Raw genomic sequence first — 16,173 nt, forward strand, 5'->3', positions numbered from 1 at the left:
GGGGCAAATTGGCATAGGAGGCTAATGCCAGTCAGAGTAGCTGGCTGGCAGGAATCTTACTTGTGGTGTGTGTCTGCTTTCTGTACTGACGGTGGACATCTGTTGTGGAGAGGACTTTTTTTACCAACTGCTATGTAAGTAGCACATGCCAAACACCTCAGGAAGTTATCAAAAGGACAGGAAAAATGTAGATTCTGTTAAAAATTCTGTGTGTATTTTTTGCCACAGATGCTACCATTTTATTAGGTTAATTCCTTATTTTAAATTGCTTGTTGTGTATAAGCGTGGTTCTCCCATTTCCTTGTCTCCCTGTAGCCATCCTTCCCTCAGGAATGAATCAGGTATTTTTTAATAAATATACAAGAACTTAGCCATAAGTATTAAATGATATACTGTAAAAATAATCTAAACCTCTAAACAAATGGTATTTCATTTTCTGATGAGGCTCTTCATGAGTGATCTGAACCCTTACCAAACCTGAGTTTTATTTCCTTTTAGATGCACCTAAGCCACCCACAGAAGAGACATACATTCGTGCAGATGAATATGGGACTTCTACAAGGTTCAAAAGATCATCTGCCAAAATTCAGAAAAATGGAAGTCTAAATGTTGAAACCCTTGTTGTGGCAGATAAAAAAATGTTGGAGAAACATGGCAAGGAAAACGTAACAACGTACATATTAACAGTTATGAATATGGTAAGATGTGGTGTAACTGAAGTATGTTTTCCTTATGGACTATGTCAGAGTAGGATCTTGCGTTAGACAAATAGTGATACCAGGAAGAGCAGGGGCAACTTATACAAGCCTTTCTTCACGCCTCATCTAATGTATTGCACATGCCAAAAAACTCTTTAAAAATACATCCCTAGATTATCACAGCTCTGCCAACAGTATTGTAGGGTTAAAAAAAATGAAAGATACGTAAAATGGTAAATTTCAGAATACTTCTTATGTAGTACAAAAAAGGCAGATACTCCGAAATTGAAACTTTCATTTCATTTAGTATCATGAAGCTTAGTCTGTTTTGTCTGATGTCTTTCCTTGAAACAAAAATGTATTTGAGAAAGCACAAATTTATTTTGAGAAAAATAATTTGTCTAGAAATATGTTTTCCTGTGTGGCTTTGCTTTTTAGTTTTGTACTATAAAACTTGAACTTGAACTTTGAACTTGATTACACTTGATCCAGGAGACCAAGGACAGAACAAAGTTCACTGAAATCAATAGAAAATTTTAAAGGTTTTTGAATAAGTGTTGTGATTTGGGGCATAATTCTTCTGGGTTAAGATCTTTTGGATTAATCCTACGAGATATATAACTGCATTAATTTATAGCAAAAAATTGAATCTGAATGCAGTAACTCAAATGTTTAGTCTATTAAAAAAATATTATACAGGTAGATGATATTTCCTCTTCAATATTTGTTGCAGGTCTCCAGTCTGTTTAAAGATGGAACAATTGGAAGTGATATAAACATTATTGTTGTGAGTCTTCTTCTTCTGGAACAAGAGCCTGTAAGTTGTGTCAGAATTTTGGTGTGGTATACTTCATTTGCTACTGTTCACAGGGAGCATTGGGTGTTCCCACATTATGTACATGAACTTCCGTTAGAGGTTTCTTAAGACAGAAACCATGAGAAGAAGATTAAAATCACCAAAAATCACCATTTCTGTATTTCACTGCTTCTTGGTATTTGATACTAAAATTTTAATTTCATATGAACATTCTTTAGAAACATCAGAAGGCTTCCAGTAAGAAAAGATCTAGCAAATACTTGAAGAGAAATGGCTGGAATGAGAAATCTACTTAAGGAGTATTTAAATAAGTACTGATGGAAGCATCCTATTTCTTTGTCTGTGAAATACCTACAGGGTGGATTACTGATTAACCACCATGCGGACCAGTCACTGAACAGCTTTTGTCAATGGCAATCTGCTCTGGTTGGGAAGAATGGAAAGCGCCATGACCATGCCATCTTGCTTACGGGTTTTGATATCTGCTCTTGGAAAAATGAGCCCTGTGATACATTAGGTATAATACGAAAACAAATTCTGATTAACTCATGGATGTCAATGGCAACATTGTGATTCATAGAGACTGAAATGTTTTAAAATATAAACGTCCATTTTTGCACATACTGTTAGTCTTCTTGAAGAGCCAAGGACAGTATTTTTATATATTTTTCTTTAAGGTACCTAGAACAAAAGGAGTATTACTGGTATAATTGCCCCAGAAATAGTGTTGAAATAAGCTATCCAAAGACATCCTTTTGGATTGTCACCTCTCCAAGGAATATTTTTGATTTGGGGAATATTTCTGAGCAACTCTGTTTCTATTTTATTTTTTATTTTTGTGACTACTTGCCCTTTTTTAATGGGATTCTTCCCTAGCTTAGAGGCAGTAAAGGCATGAGGGTGGGAAATTAAAGTGTATTTTGGGAGGTTAGGTTTGACTTACCCTTCTTATACAGGAGTCCCTTTTTTATCAGATAGAAGTCTGCTCTAATTCCTCCATGATAAACCTGATGAAGTAGACAACTATCTTCATGCACTACAATAGACTGGTGTATTAGGACCAGTGCAGGTTATACATGTATTTGGAATTCTGTAGAGACACAAGCTATTGTATTGCTTCCTTCCTTCAGGATTTGCACCGATCAGTGGCATGTGCAGCAAATACCGTAGTTGTACCATTAATGAAGATACAGGCCTTGGACTGGCTTTTACAATTGCTCATGAATCTGGACACAAGTAAGTTGCGTGAGTCTTGCCTGCTCGTTCTATAAATAAATATATAAGTGAATGGAAACATAGCACCAGTTAATATAATCAGTTAAATATGGATCATTTATAGAGAGCTACAAAATTATTAGAATATAGAGAGCATCTAGGTAATGCATTTGCCTTATTAAATATCATCTCTTCAACAATCATAAAAATAACCACTGTGGCATTTTGATTGATTTTGCCATCATAGACGGAGGAACTATATTCTGATACAGGTACCTCACAACAGTTTCTAATTTGACAGGAAGCTGCAGGCAACTTCAGGCCAGTCAAGACTCTTCACTGAGAGGTGTGTCCTTTAGCATGAAGTGCTGAATCAGCTGCCTAGTGTGCTTTCCTTTTTTATTCTACTTTTTGACATTTTATACATTCCAGGTGATAACAAGAGCAAATAGTAAAAGTGACAACAGTAATCTAAAACTTCCCACACTGCTACCATATACTGGTAGACAAATTGCTCCTAGTATTGGTGTGGTTGCTCCAAAAAGAGAAAGGACACTGCAGCTTACAGTATGGAGGAGTGATCTCTCTGAGTCTCTTAGAGGTCTCTTTCCCAGAAGACTGAGTGTTTCGCAGTGTCTGGCAGCCACTCATTCCATTCAGCCTGCCCTTCTTTGTTTTACCTATTTAGTGCACGATTTGGCTAAAGACAACCTTTGTGGTGGCTTCTGCCTTTCTGTATCTATATCCATTGAATTTCCATTTGATTTCTGTGGTGATAAATCTGTAATTTTCCTAAGAACCCACTGTCTCTCAAACAAAGCCGGTAATAATCTTCCATGGGGCTTCAGCTATTCTCTGGATTGTTGAATTAAATCTAAAGAATGTGGTTAGGTTTCGGTCTCCTGTTCTTTTCCCATGTAATTTTGAATTACTTTTTCACAACTTTTTGTATGGTTTTGATTTTCAGTTTTATCATAGCTGAAGCTGGACTCTGTCTAACCACTGGCAGTATAGAAGCCTAGTTTCTCTATGTGATACAAACCAGAAATCAAGGGTCAGATAAAACCTAGGCATAGGATCTTTATTTTGTGCAGCAACATTAATACACAGAGTATCTTTGAAAAGCAGTAGTACTGTATTCTGCTGTTTGGTCAAGGCATGAGTCCTTCCCATTCTGCATGACTGAATCAGGACTATTTAGTTTTCATTGTACCGATATGCTCTACAGTATATACTATGACCTAATGTCTACATGAGTGACCCTTTCACAGGTTTCTGTACATCTGAAGGGAAACAAGGAATTAAAAAATAATCCAGCTACCAGTGAAGCCCGTGGGAATTGTGCCAATGCTTTCAATGGGACCAAATATGTAAAATATATATTGTTTTATCCTCCTGCCACACTAACGCAATTTCACTGACCTCAGTACATTTTTTATGCCTTTCAGTCAGTATTAGGAGAGAATCTGACCCATGGCTTATTTTTCAAGAATTATCCCCTTTAGTATCTTAATGTCCTTCTTTCCTTCCTGTTTATTTTCTCATTTGCTTTGAGAGATTATGCTTAGACATTTTTTGGTTTTCACCACTGCCTTTGATTCTTATATTATTCAGCCTTTCTTTGGTATACTTCCATACTCCTGTCTGATAAATTGCATCTTATCTCCTGAAAAAAGTCTGCTCCAGATACAAAATGTCTTTATTATCATTTGTTTGTTTTCGCGTTCCTGAGACTACCTAGTGTGTGATGTAAGACAACAGAATTTGGTTTCCATGATAAAGAGATTTCTGGAAGAAAAAAAAAGAACTGTGGCAGCCTTGGAGATGCTAAGATCCACTGAGTAGCTTCAGTTGTTGTACATTTTTATGGGTTCTTTTAAGTAGTTTGTGTTTCTACCTGAAAGCTTAATGCTTCCTTTGGGAATTCAGATCCCACTGTGTCAGTGGGTATATAAACTGAGGGTTCTTTGGCTGCAATACATGTGAAAAGAGCATTTTATAAAGGATTCTAAAATACTAGCTCAGTTGGGACTTATTTTGTCCATTTTTAGAAGGAGACATATATTTTAGCAAGTTTGGAGCCTCAGCTGGTGACAACACATGCAGTAACTCGGATGAGCCTGCAGTGATTTATAACAGCAGAGGATTGACTCCAGTAAATTAGATATTCCCTGCACGTGCAGAGATTACGTTCATGAAGTTGCCAATGTACTACAATGTTGAAGTAACAGATTATGAAATTTCTATTCAAAACACATTGACATTCACAGATGTCCCATACAGTAAGTAAATATAAAACAATGAAAGGAAAAAAAACCCCAAAATTAGCTTTATTATATTCATAAGTTCCACATAATTTATCATTTTAATGTATTTTTTATTATTCTTCATATTACCCTAACACCTCTCCTAGTGAAAGCAGGGCCTCATGAGCAAAGCACCCAATAAGAGGCAATATTCCCACTAAAGAGGTTACAGTCTAGACAAAATAAGTGACAAGTAGGAGGAAAAAAAAGTGATTTAAGATTTTGCCAAAATAATATAGCAAGTTAGTGGCCAAAATTATAAAAAGAATCATATTTTTATGTTCTTACCTTGTGTCGCATTTGTTCGGTTCCAGTTCTTTTGCTACAGATTGAATGCAGCTACATACAGATCTTCCCTCCTACTAGGAGGACAGTTGTGTTATATTCTTACAGATGTGTAACAGTGATATTCCCTGGATTCTGATCTCCATGCCGTTTACATTAATAGGCATTATCACTAAACAAAGAAAGGCTCAGACTGGGTCCATGTTTTAAGCTGATAGATTTATAGGCAAGTATAAGTGTGACTGAACATGAGATCCACCACTTCCATCCATCTCACCATAAAACATTTCTCCTTTGGGAAGGAGAAATGGTTAAAGTGTGAAACCTCTGCCAGTCTGCAGCTCTGCTACTTACGTGCCAGTATCTTGCCACAAGCTCACATTGCAGAGTTTCCGTGCATCACCATTGTGGGTCGTTCATGAAACTTGGCTACTTTGTTCTTATCAGACAAGTGTATCATGACAAAATTTGAATGCTGCTAATTGGAGCTTGTTTCATACTAATAGTCATTTGTATGGTGCATATGTTTTTATCCCTTTGGAATGAAGGGATAAATTCTGCATTCCCTGTGGATTTCAAGCATAGAGCTGTTACCCAGAAAGTGCTGTTTCTGCCCCAAATTTTGTCTTGCTTCTGATTAATCTAGATTTTCACTCTTACACCTGGTTCTCTTTTCAGCTTTGGTATGATTCATGATGGAGAAGGAAATCCTTGTAGAAAAGCTGAGGGTAATATTATGTCTCCCACACTCACAGGAAACAATGGAGTTTTTTCTTGGTCTGTATGCAGCAGGCAGTATCTCAACAAATTCCTCAGGTAGGTCAGATGTATATCTGGGTCAGTGCCAGAGAACATATCTTTAGGAACTGGGCTTGAATTCTTGAACAGACATAAAACTACTTAAGTGTGAAATTCACCTCTTCTAAAATGTGCTCAAACCAATGTACTATTTGAGCCCACACACTTATGAAGCATATAGGTGGTATGGCATATAAGTGGTTTTCTCCTGCTTTGTTTCAAAAGAATGAATTTCACCCTCCATGGATATCTTGCAGTAATGACTGGCATATCATTCTTTCCCAGGCATTCTTGTCAGCAGCTGAGTTTATTAGAGAGTTAGTAGGAAGTGAACACAAAAGAGGGCAGACACAGCAGTACCAAAGTCATTACAAAATGTAAATTAACATTAGTGGCCTTTCCCACTGGAGTTTCTCTCTTGACTCAGCTCATACCATGAGTAAGGACATTTCCTATTTTTTTATATTGTTTCTGGGAGGAAAAGGGGAAAAGAGAAAGGTGCCAATTATTTCTCCAGTATGTTAGCACTACTTGGTGATACTTTTAAAGGAACTGGTTTTGGTCTTTGTAATATCATCAGACCTGCAGTCCTTTCCTCTACAACTTTCCTTTTACTTTGTTTGTTGTACATGGGTAGACTATAAACGGTTACTAAAAATATGTAGGCAGTACTAAGACCCAGATCTAATACAGGCATTTTAGAGGTTTAATGCCTTAGAGTGAGAATCAAGCACCTAAATTGTTCTGTGGATCTGATCCTTGAATTCCAGGTTGGTATCTTAAGAGTCCCAGCCAGGAGAAGTGACAGGTGATACAACATATTGTGAGTACACAAACAAACTGCCAACTAAAAACTCATATAAGCCCTCCAGCATGGAATATAGTCCAAGAGACCTACACCTGGAACATAAATCCACATAGAGTGACCTTCTATTTACATGGGTTCTCAAGCACATACAAAGGAAAAACATAGATCATAGAGTACCTTTGGTCTCAAGCTGGCCACAGGCAGCCCAAAGCCCACAAGCTCCAGCAGCCTTCTGTTTGTCAGTCCACACAAAGGGAATGCTGAAATCGGACAGTGTGCCTGTCAATTCTTGATTTTGAGAATCCGTTTAAGGGAAAGAAGCAGATTAGATCACCTTGCTCTTGGTTACACAGGAATAAACGGAGGAAAAGAATTTCACCTCGTTCTTTCTTGTCACAACAGTCCCAAAGCCTGGAAATTCCTGCTTCCTTAAAACTTTGCAGGTCAGGCTACCAACAAGATGTCAAGATCTTTTGGCTCCTGCAAGCAGATATTCTCATTTCAGTGCATACCTCTAAAGCTAGTTAAAGGTACTGTATACCATATTATTGTGTTTTTGCTGGTCTGTAGCAAATTAAAATATTTTAATATAAAGATCATAGTCATGATTAATATACATTCTCATTATAGTACAGCTCAAGCTGCCTGCCTGATTGATGAACCTAAGCAAACAGGACAGTATAAATACCCTGACAAACTGCCAGGGCAGATCTATGATGCTGATACCCAGTGCAAATGGCAATTTGGAATGAAAGCAAAACTGTGCAACCTCAGCTTTGTAAAGGTACCTATTGATATACTTTTGAAAAGTTAAAATTGCATTAGAGAACTACAGTACAGTAAATACAAGTAACAGAGTGTTCTTCGGGGGCCCAGGCTATTTCTGTACCTTATCTTGCCTGGCAATTTGCTTTGAAGCCACTGGCCTCTTTTGAGGAATATCACAATCCCAGGGGAGTTTCAGAAGGAAATGTGTTCTTTCCAGGAGTCATAAGGAGTACACTTGAAAACATAAGACCCCTGAACTTTTGCCTACTATGCTAAGGGAGTAGGGTTTTGATCAAGACTTGCGTGGGGTGCGGGGTACGAAGGACTAAGTTTCTTTTGTTTAGTTTTACGCATTGACAGCGAAGTCTGGAAAAGATCTATAAGGTTGTTTTAGAACAATAAAATGTAACTTATACACTTGGGTTTGTGATTAGATTAACCTATTATTTTAGTGGCTGCTACACTCCTTGCTGATCTCTTCAGAGAAGACATTTTATTAAATAATCTGGAGTGCTCATTCTGCAAAGAAGTATTGTCATTTCTTTTAGTCCTGTAATTATCCTGGAGTATTTTGATTTATTTTATACTAACCACATTTATCAGGTGACAGCAGCTGTGTTTCTTCTACAGCTCATAAACAAAGGAGAGTGAACAGCACTGTGAAGAGGCTGTGTTTTCAGATATCTCCTGTGTTTTAGAAAATTTAGTCTCCTCACAGTATTATAGTCCCTGTAGACATGGTGAAATTTTAGCCTTGAACTTTTTAACATCATTTTTGTTCTGTTGTAGTCTCACACTCAAAATAGTTTTTAAACTATTTAAACTGAAATGCTGCATAAACAAGAAGGCAATATAGGGAATAGGACTATGCTATGAATCTCAGACCCTGGACTTTCTAAATTCAGAAAAGGTTTTATTTATATGTCTTTTAAGGTAGAAAAGGCATGCATCTTTTGTTACTCTTTCGAAACACCAGGAAATAATGGGAGTTATGAATACTATAGTAACTACTTTTTTCTTTTCAGGATATATGCAAATCCCTCTGGTGTCACAAAGTGGGTCACAGGTGTGAGACAAAGTTCATGCCAGCAGCGGAAGGAACAGCTTGTGGTATAAGTATGGTAAGTTGTCTTATGAATAGGACAATGTCATTCTAACTTGGTTTTAGACTGTATTGAGTCAAATACCAGTTTTATCCAGATCCCTCCAGGTTTACTATCATGACTTCCAGATTGCTCTGTACAAGATTGCATCACTGTACATAGTCAGGACTGGTCCTCACAGTGGCACCGATCTGATGATAGGGAGTGATGCCTCTCTCATCGAGCTATGAAAGAAGATACATGTGGCAAATCTAAATCAGCAAGAAAAATCTCTTAGATTTTAGATCAGAGCTTCAAATTCCACTCTGATATAAACATTCCTTAAGCTGTAATATTTGCTATAGAGACTAAGGCCATCATGCATATTATCATCAGTGATCTCTACTAGAAGAGAATGGTTATTTGTTTTAGTTGTACCTTTTAAATTACAATCTTATATAACGATGCAAAATATTTTCTTTTGCTGTAATGTTTCTTCTAGTAGGATATTGTTTTGCTTTTCAAGTTCCTGACATGTTTTATTTCACTTTTTCTCTTTGTGCAGTATTTCATAACTGAATGATAAAATGGAGAAGTCTTAGCAGAATTTTAGCAGGCTATTTGTACATTATGTGGGAAGTTTTGATATTCTGACAGCACAGGACCATAAATTAACATTGATTTTTAGGGTAGAGTAAGCCAAAAAGCCACTCCTCAAGAGAACAGTTTTGAAAATACGTACCTCAGATCTCTTCAACTCAGAACTTGAGCAAATTTTGGGACAGTACTTTTCTATATGATTGTGTGGATCAATATCCTAATTCAGAGTCCCTGTCCTACTCTAAGCTATGGCATTGAGTTCAGTGGGTGACCTCATGTTTGTTAGGGTTAAACACTGGAGCTTTTAAATGTGGACTTTTTTTCTTTTTTTTGCATCTACTAGGTACCACTAACTCTGATGGGATATTTTTTGGCATTCTTTTGGCAGTGGTGTCGAAGAGGACAGTGTGTCAAATACGGTGATCATGGACCCAAGCCTATAAATGGCCAATGGTCGGTCTGGTCGGAGTGGTCAGAGTGTACTCGCACTTGCGGAGGTGGGGTCACATATCAAGAAAGACACTGCAATAATCCAAAGTAAGACATAGATATGAAAAGGTATTATTTTTATGCTAACTATTTATGTTATTAGAATATAAAATAACAGAGTCCATTTCTGTAGGAAAATAGTACATTTGAAAATGTTTCTAAAACCTTTCTTTCATGTCCAATACGACAAGCTAGTAGCTGAAAGACAGAAATATGTCCTGACACTAGAAAGCAGTGGCTATCTGAAGATGGCTACAGTACTAGAACACCTGCAGCCCAACTTAATTTATTTTGTGAAACTACAGTTTATCAAATACCTGCCGAAGTATCGAAATGCCACGCAGACATAATCACGCCTAATAATTTAGGAGCAAGGAAAAAAGGCCTTAAAAGTTATCAAGACTTCCGTTGAGATCACATTAGCCAGCATAATCAAACAAAAAATATTTAAAGTCAATATCAAAATAGTTGAAGACAGATGTCTTTGTATGTCTGTCATACTCTTTGCATTGTTTTACATTTCACCAGTCAGGATCAAGCTGGTGAACCCTAGATTTGAATGCTAACTGATGAAACATTTCTGGTATTTCCCTCTAGTGAATGCCTTACCACCGTAAATACGACTATCCCTTACAATACTATTTCAAAGTAGAGGTAAAGTGTTATCCCCAAGTACTCGATTCACTTCAGCTTAGAAGAAAAAAGGATTTCACTGTTTTATTTCATACACAGCTTCAACAGGCATAGACACATGTATTCTTCATTGCACACAAAAAAAACAGAATTTAAACTGCAGTAATAAAAAAACAGAGAAAAGTATGACACGGTTTTTATGAGGCTGTAAAGAAGCCTCACACCTACTATACCGTGCTGCAGTAATAATATCCACGCTTCATATACTATGTTATAGGAAAATGTGAGTTAGTTAAAATAGTCTTTATTACCCTCACTCAGTCAAGCCAATTTTTGCAGATCTGTAGCAGAGCGTTTTCTTTTCTGTTGTTTCTCAGTGTATTTTGATAAATGAAATTACTTTGATACTTTCCTTTATTAAACTATTTAGCAAGAGAATGCAGGGTCTCGATTACACGTCATACATATATTTTGGTCTTCCTACTTTTGTCCCTATTCTGCCTGCTAGATTTGTTCTTTGCATTAATTCTTAATCATTTGATATTTGCATTCATTCTTCCCTTGCTCTCCTGTGACAGAATAAAATTCAGTAGTTAAAATGCTTCATTTTTGTGCACTATTGTAATTGATAATGATTTCCAGTGATCTTCAAACAGCAGCTCTTTAACGTGAAGGGTGTCTGTTACTGTAGCGTTATGTATTTAAAACTTGCATTGAGAGTGATCTGCCTGTTCTCATTAAAATAAGACTTGATACCAGAACTGAATCATGTTTATACTAAACTTAATTTTGTTATATTAGCTATAATTCCGTTAAAGCAAAGCGAAGATATTATTAACTATCTTGGGAGTTAGATAAAATAATAGGGCTGTAAATAAGCCACCCACACAACAGTGCCTGAATATCCAGGTAGCTCTATTTCCCATCACAGTGCTTTTGTGTAGATGTAGACTCATTAGAAAAATGATACTGTCCATTTTCAGTGTTACAGCACATGGAATGATTTATAAACCAGTCACTGTTCTTTGTTCACCTCTGTAACGACACATAAACAAAGAATAATGATTCCTTTCTTTCTGAACTTCTGAAATGCATTTCAGATGTTCATACATTTCAGTACATATATGTATACTATTTCATATGCAATATATTTATTTGAATTTTCCTAATGCAGATTTGCGTGGGAGCTAATGTTTATTGTGTTCAAAAGCCTGACAGATGATTCGGGGAGCAAAATTTTGAGAATGACAAAGAACAAAATGTATTTCTGTAAGAGATGAGGATGCAGGTTGTGGATCTCTAAAAAACTGCCTGGACTCTAAAATGAGGGTTTTAAATAAATAGTCCGTTTTTCAAAGTAACTGACTTCTTACGTACATTGAGGGAGATTACTAGGTTTCCAAGGATTTTTAAGGTGACACATCTTATTAGAAGCTTAAAGACAGGTGAAGAACATGAATTCAGGCTGCTGCTTATGAAAATCTCATTACCTGTGTTTGTATGTGAAATTCTCCTCTTGCAAATAATATCCAACCAATCCAATTCCCTTTCTCTTGACAATTTTAAGACAGACCTCATGACCACAGCCAAACAGCTCTGGGTATGGCATCTGAATTACTGCTAGAGTTAGGTATGAATTCATGCTAACAAACACCTATGGACGTCAGCTGTAGAACACAGAACTACGCAGATTTGCTAAAATCATTATGTTTCTGTAAATTGTCACAGTCTAAGTTCGTGGATCTGGTTTTCATACATCCCAGCGTTTTACAATTGAGGTACTTTTCTGAGATACATACAAATTACATAATTTAATAGTTTGGCTGGAAAAGAACCTGAAGGGTGCCTGAGAGATTTAAATTAATATCTAAATCATATCTGTGGGACTGCATCTTACTGAATTCACAATAGTGCATTGTTCACTAAGAGTAGAATGGAGTTTTAGGCATGTATGCAATCAAAATTGCTTGACCATGTATTTTTAATCTCTTGTGTACAATATCTGTAACAGTGATTACAGATAATGCACATGTAAACTGATGCAAAGTAATAATGCCATTTAAAATACTAATTAAAAATGAAGACTGTGAAAAACCCTGTAGACCTTTCAAGTTCATGCAGAATAAAACAATCTACCTTTGTGGTACTATCATAATATGGTCATAATATAAGCAGAAATGTTCTAACAGATTTAAATTATTACAAAACACATAAAAACAGGAGTCTAGAATTTCAGACTCTAATTCCATTCGTGACGTATAAAATACTTTCTTTGATCGGATTAATTCCAGGATTTCTCACTCTGTGTTGCATTGTGGTAAATATCCATTTTACTTTCTTTCTTCATGAAGTCTCCTCTTAAAATTAATTAATTATTTTAAGCTACTTTTAAGATATGAGTCTTGCATGGAGTATTTACAGCTTTGCACTTAGACTCCTTTTACGAATTATTCTTTGGAAACTGTTTTTTTGCTGGCCTTGCTCACCAGATTTCTCCCTTATCCAATTATCCTCAGCAAGGCCTCAGCTCTGACAGCATCTATTCATGCAGGCACCTCTACCTCCCCTTGCCAGTGCTGGGGAGGTGCACAGACAGATGCAAACTTTAGGCTCTACCTGTGTCAGGAGCACTGGTACCACTACAGAAGTACTAGAAGACCCTCTGTGCAAAGTGTTCCATTGTAAGCGCAGTTACACTACCAGAGCTTCTGTAGTCAACCCAAAATCTACAGGTGGTATAAATGTCACTAATGAAAGCGTGGTTTTGTCAGTGTAGATAACAGTCTTGTCCCAGAAATCTGGCTTTGTAAATCTACATGTAGTTTCCTGTGAGTAACTTAACTCTCATTGGTATCTTGTTGGTAAAAAACAAAGGTGGGGAAGTTTCCGTAATTCTCTGGCCAACAGTTTCAGTAATGGGAGGGTTAGTAATATTAAAATGCTGTAACAAAACTGGGAAACAAAATGCCTCAGTGCTCCCTTAGTTTGGTGGAATTTTATACCATCCTCAAATGCAAGACTGTGGCTGGAAATCACGATCTAGCCATAAATAATTCCATTATATTGCTTGTTTGGTGGCATTTACTTGGAAAGAGGTTGCTACTTTTCCTTGCACTAAAGCAGATTTGTTCTCTTGGGCTGAAAGAGGTCAAAACTCATACATATGCTGAAGCTGTAACGAAAGTCTGCAGAGAATTGGGTAAGGACCCAGTGCCTTGGCTGCCTTAACTCAAAGCTCTCACCAATTGCACAGTCAACATAAATACTCCCTGACATCACTGGTCTTACATACCCTCCCTGCCCTTCACGGACAGCATTGCCACTAACTAGCTCACCAAATCTGCCTTTCTCAGAATTTGGTGTTTTGAAGATGTGGCTCAGTACTTGATGCAGATGTTTTATCTGAGCACTGTCAAACTACCAAAATAACGTCAGTGAATTCCTATGTAGATCCATAAGGATCCATAAGTCAGTGAATGCATTTCTTAGCAGTTTCTCAGCCTCTTGGTTACTTTAAAAAGAGCAAGTCTTACATTTTGCATTGGTTTATAGTTGTGTCCATAGACTAAATACTTAAAAAAACTATAATTCTGGTAACATAAGATGCTAGCAAAGTAATATTATATGTTGTTTTCTTTCTGTCCAGAATGAAGGGAAATGCTCAGGTAAAGTTTAAGTGGATGTGACATGCTTAAAATTATGCATGAATTTCAACATTTTCCTAAAGCAAGACAGCTATGCACCGTCCTTGTTTCCTTTGACTTTTTAAAAGCACATTTTCTTCAAAATAATTTACAAAAGAAATGAACAACCAAATGTAATTATTCATTCTGTTTATATTTTATCAGTGTTATCCTTTTTTAACTCATAGTGTGATAGGTAATTCTTTGCACATGTTCATTCCTGGGTTACAACAGAGTAAAAATAGCTATGTAACAAGATTGAAACCAGCCAATGCAAAATAGCCCTATAAATTTAAATTAGTGAAAACATGACTCACCTCTAGACAGTTGCATCTTTGCTGAGTTTGCAGTCATCCAAGTAGATAATTCATGGCAACTGCTTTGCTTGGGTTTAGGAACCATGAAAATTAATGGCCCATGTAAGATATACTGATCTCCTAAGATAACACGTCTTCTCATTTGCTCTGTGTTCTCATACTCATGTAACATGCCAATCACACAAAAACCAGGTTTTGTAAAAGTGGGTTTTTCTCTTTTTTTCAGGCCACAATATGGCGGCAAATTCTGCCATGGCTCCAGTCGTATTTATCAACTTTGCAATAATCAGCCATGCCCAGCCAATAGCTTGGACTTCCGTGCCCAGCAGTGTGCAGAATACAACAGCAAACCTTTCCGGGGCTGGTACTACAAGTGGAAGCCATATACTAAAGTGGAAGGTAATTATGCCACAGCTTTGCTGGACAAAGGCAATTGCAGGAAGTGAGCTATAAGCTGTAATTCATCCATATGCTTTGGGCAAATATCACCTGGATGTAAGCAAACAAATTCAGTTGGCTTACTTGAGATGTGTTTACTTTCTAGCATAGTTGAATCTGGCATCCTGGGAGATAGTGCCTGTATGAACACGCAGAATTGATTTTGGTTGTGAATTTAAATCTTTGTCCTTAGCATGACTCCCTGGTTGCTGCTACCCGTCTCTTTCATTTTATATTACACATTGGTTAGTGTAAAACCAAAACAACGCAATTTCCATGGATTTTTCAGCATGAGAAATGTGAGCTCCCACAGTAACACTACCAGAATCTTCCTTCCTTTGGAATGTTCTCAGATTTTGAAATGTAACAATAAATCAACCTTTTGACTTTTCTACTGGTATAGTCCCATGAGAATTGGAAAAAAACAAACAGTGTACTGGCATAATTTTTGTAAGTAAGTTGTCTTTTACTAAAAGTTCAGGTTATAAGTTCAGTTATAAAGTTCAGGTCTCAATAACTATTTCTTGTCTTCTGTACAAGCAAAGTTTATTTTTACTTTACACATTTCTGTAAATATTTTGAGTGAGTATTCATTTTATCAGATACAGCAAATGTCTTCTTGAAAACACAGTTTGTGGCTGCAGTTGCTATTACGTCAATAAAAGTGGCTGGATTATGTCACATCATAACTGCTTCATTTAACGCCTCATGATAAGAAGTGTATAATTATATACATTCACATGCACATATATGTTACTTTCATTCATAGCCTGATTATATTTTATTCAGTCTTAGCAGACATTTTTGTGGGTATTCAGAATCCTACATCCTAACAGCCAGTGTGAACAGAGGAAAGAGGAAATACGGTTTCACGACGTAACAATTGGTGTTGTATATTAGAGAGAATAATGCATTTTGTTTAACAGAAATTAAGGTGGCCTATGTTGGTTTTGAAGGTGGAGGCTGCATTTAGGAAAAAACCCAGGAACTTAAAACTGAGGACAAAGGGCATAATTTTTAAAAGCAAGACATCCCCCTGTGACTCTGAACTTGAAAATGCCTGTCCTTACTCTCTTAGCTGCTTTCTAAAATCTCCCCCAAGATCTGCATTTATAGTCCTGAAAACATGATCTGGTTTTCAGAATTGCTACAGATGTCTCGCCTCTATAGAAAGTACTATTGAAAATCCAGCTGCTTATTTAAGAATAAAAGCATACTATTATGAATCTAGTTTCA

At 36.7% G+C, this 16,173-nt stretch overlaps 1 protein-coding gene across 1 annotated transcript in view; it reads left to right on the top strand.

Moving 5' to 3' along the window:
* The window catches only part of ADAMTS18 (ADAM metallopeptidase with thrombospondin type 1 motif, 18), a 73,941-nt gene that overhangs the window by 29,036 nt on the left and 28,732 nt on the right, over nucleotides 1–16,173 (top strand). The window contains exons 4-12 of the mRNA XM_009870522.1: nucleotides 499–698; nucleotides 1,432–1,515; nucleotides 1,873–2,032; nucleotides 2,646–2,751; nucleotides 6,000–6,137; nucleotides 7,558–7,711; nucleotides 8,721–8,816; nucleotides 9,766–9,914; nucleotides 14,726–14,898. Of these exons, the coding sequence (XP_009868824.1) occupies nucleotides 499–698; nucleotides 1,432–1,515; nucleotides 1,873–2,032; nucleotides 2,646–2,751; nucleotides 6,000–6,137; nucleotides 7,558–7,711; nucleotides 8,721–8,816; nucleotides 9,766–9,914; nucleotides 14,726–14,898 (1,260 nt within the window). The remainder of the gene's footprint in view (nucleotides 1–498; nucleotides 699–1,431; nucleotides 1,516–1,872; nucleotides 2,033–2,645; nucleotides 2,752–5,999; nucleotides 6,138–7,557; nucleotides 7,712–8,720; nucleotides 8,817–9,765; nucleotides 9,915–14,725; nucleotides 14,899–16,173) is intronic.

This window comes from Apaloderma vittatum, unplaced genomic scaffold (genome assembly GCF_000703405.1).
Source record: "Apaloderma vittatum isolate BGI_N311 unplaced genomic scaffold, ASM70340v1 scaffold22025, whole genome shotgun sequence".
NCBI classification, from domain to species: domain Eukaryota; kingdom Metazoa; phylum Chordata; class Aves; order Trogoniformes; family Trogonidae; genus Apaloderma; species Apaloderma vittatum.